This window comes from Cyanistes caeruleus, chromosome 1, assembly GCF_971803275.1.
Source record: "Cyanistes caeruleus chromosome 1, bCyaCae1.hap1.1, whole genome shotgun sequence".
Taxonomy (NCBI): Eukaryota; Metazoa; Chordata; class Aves; order Passeriformes; family Paridae; genus Cyanistes; species Cyanistes caeruleus.
In genome coordinates, this window is record NC_141701.1 from 45,923,008 (window position 1) to 45,935,195 (window position 12,188).

Below are 12,188 nucleotides of genomic sequence, written 5' to 3' on the forward strand. Positions count from 1 at the left end.
GTCTTTATTCTCTGCCCAATTTTGCACAAAGGTATCAAAGGATTTTAACACATTAAAACTTGAAACCTCTTAAAGAAAGAAGATAATTTATCTCCTTCCTCCCTCTCTCCTTGTTGCTGGAGTTTCACACCTGGGAGCTGTTATAACTCGGTCTTTACATAAAATAGAGTATTTCTTTTTAGAAGTTACTCAGCCATCCTCATACACACAGAATACATGTATATTCACACATAATTACTTGAAAAAAATACTTCCATCCTCCCTTCCATCTTCTAAGAACAGAAATAAGAAACACCTTAAAATAACTGTAAATAATAAACCCCGTCACGCTAAACACTTCAAAGTGGAAGAGCAAATATCTCAAGAAGCTTGGGGAACTACACGTAATTATGAATTAGCTCTCAAAAACAGATACAGATGATCTGTCAGATAATTTTTCATTTCAGATAGATTTAAAAATACTATTCCCTGTGATCTGGTAGAGACAGTAACTGCTTACTGATAACTGTAGAGTAGTTATCAAACAAAGCCTGTGGAGCAGGAATGTGGCATGCCAAGCTGCCAAGATGGACTTTATCTCTTAGCAGTACCTATGCATAAGACTCCCACCTTTGCTCCCTCCCACCAGGGCACAGCCCCAGGGGAAGTAGTCTTCCAGTGACACTGCAAATGGGCAGAACTCTGGTGAAACACATAGTGGTCACCCTCTGGGGCCTCAGTGTGAGTCCTGACACCCCTCAGTGCCCATGTGAATCACACGAAACAGGCTCTGTACCCTTTGCTAGTTCTGAGATAGACACAGGCGGACAATGAGACACATGGAAGAGCTGTGGGACTGAGATGGGGCTGGGGAAGAGAATGACCATCTCTGAGAGGGTGTCCCAGCAGGAACTCTGGACGGCTCTGCCAGGGAAACACCCTTTGGAACATGGGAGGTACCTACTGCTATAAGCATAGGTAGAAAACAAACCTTTGACTGAAGTAGGACTTAATGGTGGAAGTCTTTGGCACCATGAAACACCAACTTCCTGCAAGGATCCTCCCGGAGAAGAAAGTAGTAGCCTCAGAGCTGTGGGGTGACCTGTGCCACCACCTCCTTCCACTCTAGAATAACCATTAAAGTCCAGGATGAAAACACTCCTTTTCCTCCCTTCTTCACAGCAAAAACTCTTTCAAAACTAGGCTTGCCAGAGGGGAACTGTGAAGCAGGGACTCATGAGGAGAGACTGGGTAGCAAAGTTACCAGCTAACACACCAGAATAGCTACAGAGAGCAGGCAATGAGTGACCAGCTCATGCCTGCAGTAGAAGAGGAAAGAAGAGGCTGTAAGCACAAGGATTGATACATCTGAAAGGAAAAGACAAATTTTATTGTTTATTCCTTCAGTGTTACAAAGCCAAACGGGGTGCTTGTCTAGGTTATAGATTGCCTGCACCAAGTGAAACACTGGTATTGTGACCTGCAGACAAGCAGCCTTTGTGTCCGAAGAGGGAGGGACAAGCCACTGACACCCCAGAATCCAAAGTGGCAAAACAGACAGGTCTGGTGTGCTGTGCTCTTCAGTCTTGGTTCTCAGCTTTGCACCCCTCAGAGGAGTAAAGCCTTCACTACAGGCTGTAGTTATTTCCAGAGCTACAGCCGTAGGACCTGGGATAACAACGGCTGCATCCAGCTTTCAGAGCATGCGCAGACATCGTGTGCTACGTGCACAGGGAAGAGTGTGCAGCACTTGGCCTCAGAAACCCAGCAGCCCTCATTTGAAAAGCTGCTGGGAACAAGCCTGTTTCACCAAGTCCAATCACTTGGACTGTCTGCCCCTTCAGGACATCCTCACTTGCTTTAGTCTTTCTCTCTTCACCCCAGTGATTACAAATGAAGAGGAAAGCAAAGAACAGAGCAAAGAGATGAACCTGGAGAACAGCTGACAGCACTTTTGCTCAGCACAGTGCACTCACATGGCAGGACACAGGTGCCTACAAAGAGAGGGGGCCTAGAACAACTTGATGCAAACAGTAGCCTTAAGCTACTCGTGTCGAAGTGTCCAAGTGAGTGCAATGGCTTTGAGGAATCATCGGCAGTGTCTCACGATCCCCTGCTACCCTCCTCATTAAACCTCGAACAAAGCTGCAGGGTGTGTTAGTGCACTCCAGCTAGGCTTTCCCAGGGGGAGGAGGGAAAAGCTGGAGTCAAAGACAGTGCAAAGGGCTGGATTCAGTGCTAAGACTTGAAAATGGCAATAAAAGGAAAAAGCATCAGTTGGAGGAGAAACAGTACAGGCCCCCTTTTGTCACCAAGTAACACACAAAATTTGGCATAGAATGCTGCTGAGATAGTAGTAAAGAGCAAGCAACAATAACTTTCCCCCCTCCCCAAACTGTATACCCTTTTCTCTGAAAGCTGAGCACTTCAGTGGCAGGATAGTTGCCCAGCCAGCTCAGTGCATCAGAAACAGCCACTAGGCTAGCAGGCCAGCTAGAAAGCAGGAAATGCCTGGAGCAGACTCTAGAGCCCTCCCAGCACTGGTGGCTCAGACAGCTCCCCTAGGGTCCCAAGCTTGAACATGAGCACACTGAGAACTAAAAGGCAGGGGGGCATGATAGCAGGTTTTGTCCTCATCACCTTATGACTGGGATTTCAGTATTCCCATAATGGGCAGGAAAAGTGGGGAAAAAGCATGGAAGTGAACCCCTGGTGAATCTCCTTTAATTCCTGATGTGGCTGAGCAAAACACAGGTATCTTCTAAACTCCACTTTAGAGGACACTTTTCTCAGAAGCAAAGCTGAGCTCAAACGGGACGCATTATGAACCCTTGGCAAGGAGACAAGTATTTTCCTGTTTCTGCACCAAACACAAAGCTGTCCCTGTATGAAACTAGGCCTAAAGACTTCCTGAAAAACCTTTTTGAAACATCTGCTGCTCCTTACAGTGTAAAATTTTTGAATTTGAGAGGTCTTTTGGGAGTGGGGTGGGTGTGGACATGGCACATGGGGGAAGAGAAAGCACACAAGGAGAATCTACTGGTGAGAGAGAACTTGCTCTGGCAGCAATAAAAGCATGTGATCTACATCACAGGCAGGCCATAAAAACACCTGAATCATCCATAATCCTTTAGATATATCTATTTATCAACTATTTTCTCCAACATATTTCACTTCAGAATTGCACTGGTTTCAAGAGAAAGAGGCAGACCAATATGCAGATGCTCTTCGTGGTTCTCCAGCCTGCACTTAATTAATTGTGAGTTGATTTAAAAATAATTTAGGACAGTGCTTCCACAGCACATTGCTGAAGTCTGACACAGTTCATGCTTTCACTTCCCAGAACATGTGCAAAGCTCTCACCTCTGCCCAGCTGTTAACAAAAACCCCTCAACCCAGTCTCTGTGCTGAGAGGAGGAAATCAGGCATGAGATGTTGCTTTTTCTCCCTGCCCACCCCTCCCCTTTCCAGCAGTCCTTTTCTTTGTCACCTACTTCTGTTTAAAACCCCTTCAAACAGAGATGTTCATAGTTAATTTGTCACGTGAGGAAACCATGCCAGCTCCTGTGATGACGGGCAGACAGCTGGGACTCGCTCACCAAGTCGCACCATTAGTCACAGTGCTGACAGCTTCAGATGCTGAACTTCTCACATCAGGAAACAGTTACCAATTTATTATTTTTAATAAAATAATTGCTTTAATGCAGTATTTAAAATAACTTTTAACATCTGATCAATAAGATAACAGTACACAAATATGGAAAATGCTGCACTTTACATAAAAAGTAAAGCTAAGCATTTAATTATACAAAACAATTTTGCCCGATGCCATCAATATCTTGCAAACTATAGTTTAGTTAAAGTACTGCTTTTCTTTTATATATATGCTATATATACATATATAAACAATTTACAGCATTCATTTACTAGATTTGTTTACTACTCTTCCAACAAAAACCAACATAACTGATTCACAACTTTATGAATTTGGGAACCATCTGCAATGGTTCTGATAGTGCAGAATAGCTGTGTGAATAGTTGCTTCAAGTTTTGAAGCAGCATGCCAAGTAACCATAGGAAGCTTGTTCTTACAAAGAAAAAAAAATTCAGCAGGAAGCCATTCAATAGTTGGTTAGAGTATGGTAATGTTCTGTGTTCAATCCCTGTGCAGGCCATTCACTTAAGAGTTGGGCTTGATGATCCTTGGGAGTCCCTTCCAACTCAGGATATTTTGTGATTCCGTGAATGCAGTCAGTGCCTTTCCCACCAGTCCTGGGAAACAGCCATGCTATACAGCGCTGTGTCATGGAAGACATCATGTTTGGAGGCTGAGGAGAAGGGTGACCCAGAGGGCTTTCCTTCTACCACAAGGCAGTCTTTACCAGCAAGTAGACAATCTCTGAATCTGTTCTAACAGTCTGTATAATCCAGAGTCCTCCTCCTCACTGAATGGAAACAAAGCAACTGTCTAAGTACTTTCTTTTTGAGACACTTCCCTGTTACACTACATTAAAGTATTAAAACAATATTCTAAAGCAGTGAATCCTGTGCTTTGCAAAAACTGCTCATCTCCAAGAGAGTCTTCAGCTCCAGAGTTCCAATGCTTCTCAACTTTTCCCTTTTTTGTAGTCAGAACAGGTTTTGTTAATATCTTTCCACATCTAGGCAAGTTCAGTGCTATTTTTTGTATCCACAGAAAGATAAACTGTTTCTTCTGTTCACTCTCCCTTTTTAAGATCTTTTACTCTATTTTTAGTAACTCTAAATTTTCCATGACCATCCAAGTATGCCCTAACTACACTGTGTGATGTACTTCAATCACAAGAATGACTGATTTGTCCTCCTTCCCTCAGTCACTTTCTCAGAGGAAAGGCTGAGGGCAATTGAGGCAAAGTGTAGGGTAGAAAGGACCCCTCATTCCTTTTGCTTGCTACTTTTATCTCCACAAATAAGCATCAAGTAGTAATTCTAAACCCAGAAAATTTAAGATGATGTTGAGTCAGTCAGGCAATACATTAGCATGTTTACTGACTGCTGGTTCACGGTTAAATACAGTTGCCATGCTATGCTGTGCCATTATAGTGATATTTGTTTCCCAAAATAAGATTGGGTTGGAAGGTGGCACTACACATAGAACAGATGTTGCAGACTCTGGAGTACTGAAGCAAGTGACATACATAGACTAGGGACACTTACCAAGCTCTCAGAGCTTGTAAGACAGTTAAATGCAAGCAGATAGGTGCTTACGTGTGCAGCTCAGTGTTTTCACTGGTTTACAGACTGATTTAAGCCAAGTATTATTAAAAACCTTACAGGTGCTAGGTTAGGTATTTAATAAAAATGTTTATCTGTAAACAAGAGTTATCCTTACAACGGATCATTTTCCAGAAACTGGAATTTCAAGACAGTGCAACAATGCTTCAGTGTTTTCTTTGGCAGTAGACAGCACGGTGAAATGCAAGATTCACATCACTTCAAAAGAGCACGGTACAAGTGAAGAGAATGCTTCATCTCCCTCTCTTGTTCCATGCAGAATATCAAGTCCCTGAGACAGACACGGGTTACTCTTGGAGACAGCATCTGCTTCGTAAGGCTAAAACCTGATGATCCAGCAATTCCATTGCTGTTCAAACCCTAAATGGGGGAGAGAGGAAGAAAAAAACCCATCAGAAACATTAGAATTTCATGTAAACAGAAGCTTTAACTAAACTGGTTGGATTATACTGCCCACTTGTATAAAACTAGCCCATTGATGTTCTGTGCTTTCCACGCTGAAAAACAACAGTCCAAAAATCCTTGCACATTAGATACTGAAAAAGACAGAGGAAGCGCTTGCCAGCTGATGGTTTATTTCAGTCAAAGCAACCACAAAGTTTTCTTCCCTTAAAATTATACTAATATGGTATGATAAATAACTGCCATTTCACTGAAGTCTGCTAAACAGATCTGCTCTGAGAAAGGATCAGCCAACTATGAAGAAGGTACTAACACAGTACCTATGCAGAGCCCCAGGTTGTGCACAGCTCTTACTACTGCTTGCTCCAGAGGTTTTTGTCTCTTCATGAGGAAAACTGTCACTGAGTGCACCCTACCTTTGGAACATGGCCAGGAGAAACTCTCATCCCACCCATCATCCGTGCTCTGCTCTTCAAGGGGGCAACAAATACTCAGTGAAAGCATCCAGATATTCAGAATACTGTATCTGAGCCTATCCATCTCAGTCAGCTGCCTTGCTTGGTTATGAAAATACAATTGGTAGGAGATGATGGCATTTAGCAGTTTTACATTCAAGCTACTAGAATGAGCAACCCCCACGCTTTCCAAAATGCCCCAAGATTTATTATTAGGGGTGGGGAAGAGGAAGATTACCATGAGCTGCACAATAGACTGGCTACTTATCTTGGAGCCAATCTGTGCTGCACAGCCAGTCTCTTATCACTACTGGAGGGTTCTTGGTAATGAATGTAATTTGTACAAATACGAGTGCTCAGTCTCTGTAACTTCAGCAGGGCAATGCCTGCCAGCATCAACACCACTTGGAGATGGTGTTGCTTGGATGCAGTGTTAACTATATAAATTCTTACCCTAACACTCTCTGCAAGACTTCTGCAAAATGATTTTGCCCACTTTGCTTAGAGAAATCTATTTAAACCCCTCATTTATTAGAAATGACGACCAGTGCTAGACTACATATAGTAGCAAATGCTACTGTTGTGAGGGTGGAAGCATGGAATTTGGTAAAAATATAAAGAGATTTACCAGAGAGCACATGCTAGCCACAGAAAACCCAGGGCACACTGCAGAAATGGAAGCTGTATTTTTTACAAGCAGCACACAGGGTATTCAGCACCATTTCATTTGCTTTACAGTCAATACTATTAAACACTATGAAATGCCATCATTTGAAACTTTCAGTTTGTTAAATGGCTTGGAACAAATGCGTGCATGGGGAAGACTGCTGGCCACATTGCACAGAGGGCACTGCTGTCCTGGTAAGACACAAAAGGGTCACAGTTCAAGTTTGTCATATGACAAGCCTGAAGGATCCAGGGAAAAGATAGCTCTGCAATGCAGCTGCCAGCACGGGTTGAAAAGGAGGTCAGTCCAACAGGATGCAGCAGAAGGCCCCAGGCAATGTTATAAATGAAACAAACCCCAAGGGTTTTCAGTAACCCAACAGCAATGTCCTTTAAAATTCAAAGAACTTTATTGAGGTGAAAGTATTTTCTCTCTAAATAAGTCATTAGACTAGAAGTCTTACCTTTAAAAAGACACCAAACAAAGCCACCTCAATCCTGTTCACTCTTACAAAAAGGAGACACACGGCACAAATCCCCCAGCCCGCTTTGGAAGCTGTTGTAGCTGCAAGATGCTACAACAGGGCAGAAGCACCAAGCTGCCCGAGTTTGAGAAAGAGTTACGGATTTGTTTATTCTTAAATTCTTACCCATCATGCCCAGTGCAAAGACACAAAGTGATATTATGCTGTAATACCATATCCAAAGTCAAAGTTTATCCTGGGCCCTGTTTACTAAGACAGCCGTTCTAAGTTTCCCATAGCATCACTCTGGCTTATCAAAGCTACCGAGTTATTTCAGGGGCCAGGGAGCTCTTTGACAACCAACAGCTCCCACCACAAGTTAAAAGAAAGTGTCCTTCTCTCAAATTACATGATGGTTTAAAATTAAAGAAGCCAACAGACAGCCTAGGTCATTCTAGTCCAGACTGGGACCGTGCTGGGGAGCCCACTTTTAAGTTAATTTCTACAGTGCTGAGCACTATCTCCTGTTAGCTACTGTCTTCTACAGTTGTATCGAAACACTGGTTTTCCCTGGTTTTGTTTTGGAACTTGGACCAAGCAGTGGTCCAAGATCTGCACATTCCAAAGAAACATCACAGACACCACTGTTAATGTCCAAGACTACTTAAGGAATGCTCAACTCTGAGCTCTAAAGCTGACACAAGGGACACTTTAAGGGAGGGTCCTCTGCTGCTCCACTTGAGCAAATTCCTATTGGGCAGGAGGTCAGTGCTGTCTAGCTCTAGGCAAAAGTCAATAATCCTCTCCATTAGATCTCACATACCCCTTCCTCAAAAGCACAAAGTTTTTGAGACCTGAAAAACTCCAGCCCACTCCTTGCTCCCAGACATCTCTATCATGCTCCTCCTATTTGGGCAGCAATCACTTGTGTCTTGCTGTTTTGGGGGATTCTTCATTGCTAGTCTTCAGCATACCCCAAGACAGCTTTGTCTCTTTATAGGGGAAAAATGCTGCATTTCAACTAGGTCACAGACAAGTAGAAAGATAAGCATATTGATTATAATAATAAGCATTTTCTATCTAGCAAAGGCTACTGCAATCAGCCTGCATTTCCCCCGCTTCTGCAACATCTAACTATTAGTGCTCTAACTAGCAACTTCTAGTAACTAGTAACTTCTAGTTACTAGTTCTAACTAACTAGTAACTTCTTTTTTCTCACTTTTTTTTTGTTACCTTGAAGTTCCTGCCTTTCAGTAAACCCTCACCACCCTGCCTTTCCTCCGAAAGGGAAATGACAGAGACATGCAGCCCAGGAGGGCCAACTACCAGTGTATATTCTACCAGTGAGCCTGGGTATCACAGCTGACAGACCCTGTTTGTAAGCCACACTACAGCAGTGTGACTGCACCACTGTAAACCACCCTTACCAGGACTGAGACCACAACTGGCTTAAAATCAGCCCCACGAGGTCACAACAGCAGCAGTCCTGCTTTTGAACTAGCCTCATCATTGAGCCAAATCAGCACCTTTTCCACAGCAGCACATTGTCACCCTTAGTGCCTTTTATACACCTGACAGAGATCAATTACACTCATTGATCTTGGCAGCAGAACACATTGTGGTGCTCCTGCTGTAGTCCCAAGCTACTGAACAGCCAGTTTCGTTCAGAGGTTGCTCTGGAAACCTGTTCAAAGATCTCTAGAGCTCTCTCCAGTGGCTGGATGGAGAATTAAATACCAATTCTCTGAAAAGGCAAGAGAGAAGTTAATACAGAGCTGCTCACCACTACCACCTTACTTCTAGTCTGCAAGGTATCTGGAGCTTGGCATCTGCAAGTTTGGACCATGGATATAGACAAGGATTTCAAAACTGCTCAGTGCTATTCTACACACAAAGCTCAGAGAGATCTGCAGACACCTTCCTCCCCACCAAGTTCCACTCAGGTTCAGTGAGCTGTTCCTGCTGGAGTACATGCTCCCTTCTCAAATGAGCACCTAGTGAATTGAAGCAAAAGTATCCAGGTTCAACTCCCATCTCTGTCACTTGTGGTCACGCTGAGGTCAGTGATACCTAGTGTATGCTGTACTTGGTTTCCCAGCTGTAAAACACAGAACATATTCCTGTCTCTTAAGAGGAAACAAGGGTTAAAAAAACCATTAGCACATTGTGTTTAAGCACTTACCTGAGTGTCCTCCAGCAGCCAGGGGGAAAGGAAGAGACCCTGTCAAAATTGTGACATTTTTGCTCATACACACAAGTGCCTATTCTAGGCCAGAGAAAACAAAGTGAAAGAAGTTGATAGCAGTTTGGTGGCAAGCCAGCCTACTGATGCTGCCTATTCTAACAGACCTTGGTCTGACAGAAATACTCCCACATTCAAAACACTAAAATATTACATTACTCAATATTTATATGACTCTTTTTTTAAAAATAAAGTTGGTTGTGTTAGCTTGGGGTCTGAGGATCTTATTTCTTTTTAACCTTATAGACCATTAGCTCAAGCCAATGGCTGAAAGACTCAGATCTCTATATTCAAATTGCTTCTTGTGCAGCTGAAAACAAACGTGTATTTATGATGTTATCTGCAGCCTACAAAAAAAGCCTCACAGAGCTGTCAGATCTATATAATAGAAAACTCCATTCAATTACACATTTTTCTTCAGATTTCATTGCAACATTCCTACAAGTCCTTTCAAATGTAGGCAACAACATGTTTTACATATTGAAACAAATTACTGTGAATGCAATGTCAGTTTATTCACTATTATGCCCAAGATTCATGTACGCATGTCACTTCGTATGGGTACATCAGATGCTTAATCTGTACCTGGAGGTAATGAATCCTATACAAATATGTCATGTTAGTTAATAGACAATTATTAAGCTGAAATTTTCTGGCTCTTTGCCACATCATTTTAAGCAATGTATTGTCAACTAAATTATAAATCTCTTGACCCTTCACATGTCATCAACATTTGTGCGTTACCAATATGTTCAGCCTAAAGCTACAATGCAATTAGTCATTTAAATTGCAGATATCTTTCACGTATAAGAAGAATTAAGTTCATCTCTAGCACAGAGAAAGCACGATATGGGCCAATGAACTGTATTTCTGAAGTGTGTGAATGGCAGTTGAGAATATTTTTGCCTATTTACATGGGGAAAAAATTCAGATCAAGTGTATGGCCTAGACTGACAGGAGCCAGGAAATCCAGCACAGAAACTGAAACTCTTTAGCTGACAGAGCTGTGCTTTGTAAGGTCTTGAAACAGACAACTAAGAATCTGAAGACATTTTTTTAATTGCAATAAGTTTTAGCTCCCTTGTTCTCCAAAGGTATGACCATGTTATGACACTTCAGCTGTCCCAGAGCTTAAATAAGAACCAGAAACCAGAAATCAAGAGTCTGCATACATTAAGCATATGCAAAGTAGAAAAAAACCTCACCCTCCAGTATCACTTAATACCTATGGGCTGGGGGAAGGGGTGACAAAGACAGAAACAGACACAGAGAAAGTGAGGGAAACCACTGAAGTGTAGAAACAGATTTTGTAGCCTAGTTATGAACACCTACTTATATAAAGTAGCCCAATTTGAAGTGATTGCTTTTAAATTAATTTTATGCAGCTCCTAAGAAAATACTTTAGCAGATTATCATGTACCCATGCCAAAGACCAGGCAGTGACCTGATTGCACAGGGAGCTATCATTTGCTACAGAATCAATTCATGCCTTTAAATTCACACTTAGACACAGTCATGTCCTTAACACCAATATTAAAGCTGATGAATTGTGCTAGTATGTTCCCTCATCAGAAGAGCTTATGGCCAAAAAATGGCAGTAGCTTCTACAGTTGCCACTTATAAGAGCATAAACCCCTTCTGGAAATGAGAAAACAAAGAAAAACAAAGAAAAAAAATAGAAAGAAAGCATTGGATTGTCATACACCAGAAAAAAAGTATCATGTCTTTTTCCCAGTCACTTGGAACAGTTGGGTTTACTTCCATTCTGCAGAAAGGACTTGTTGCTCAAAGGCTTAGCTCTTCCTCAGTCAACCTAAAGAACAGTTCCAAAGCTCAAAGAAGCACCATGTACAGAATATGTTTAATCAACATGCACTGCAGCATCCCAAAGTTGTAAAACAAGAAGAGTAAGTTTAAGTTCTGCTAACAATGATCAGATGTGGCAGACACAAGAGAAGATGACAAGCTCATTTCCTCCACCCACAATCAATACTAAAAATGGAACAATGACCACTGTGGTAAATAAGGCATTTCTCCCATTTTTGCTTGCCAAACTTCTTTGCAGACAGAGAATGTAAGTGTGGACTGCTGGATTAGATGTGCGCAACCCTGGAAGTATCACATTATTTTAAGTATGTTGGCCAGGGTTAGGAGTTTGACAGAAAGGAAGTACTTGAATGGCTCTGCACTGGCCACAGCATATTAGCTGCAGGATTTACTTCTGCAGCAACTACTTGCAGTAGCTTAAGTTTCCACAGCAAAGCCAGACTACCTGTGACAAAGGCAAGACCCACACTTACTAACAGAGCAGCCAGTCTTGGCAGGGGACAGAACAGACACAAGCAGTATCTGGAAGGAGGAATTTCCTTTGCTATTGGATCTGGCAAAAGGAAAGAAAAGTCACGAGATGTAGACCCGAGTCAGTCAGTGGAACTAACCTGGAAGAAAGCAAGTGAAGAACTCACCAATAGCACTTAGGGGCAGGAGAGACAGCATCACTTCTAAGTACTTAATGTATTATCATGGAGCCAGAAAAGCAATGCAAAGCAAGTAGTTTACCCCAAAAAATTACACAGAAGTACAAGTATCCAACTAAGTTTTATCTAAGGCAGGCCTGACCACAGTATTCAGATGCCGACCATAAGTGTAACAGCCAGTCTCCTTCAGCCTACTTTCATAAACATCTCTAGGCCTTTTTTTCCTCCC

The 12,188-nt window shown here is 42.3% G+C and overlaps 1 protein-coding gene across 2 annotated transcripts in view; it reads right to left on the reverse strand.

Moving 5' to 3' along the window:
- Positions 1–3,650: 3,650 nt before the first annotated feature.
- The window catches only part of TAF4B (TATA-box binding protein associated factor 4b), a 70,095-nt gene continuing 61,557 nt past the window's right edge, over positions 3,651–12,188 (reverse strand). For both annotated transcript variants that reach the window (XM_086889825.1, XM_086889831.1), the window contains exon 15: positions 3,651–5,613. In XM_086889825.1, the coding sequence (XP_086745951.1) occupies positions 5,449–5,613 (165 nt within the window). In that variant the 3' untranslated portion in view covers positions 3,651–5,448. The remainder of the gene's footprint in view (positions 5,614–12,188) is intronic.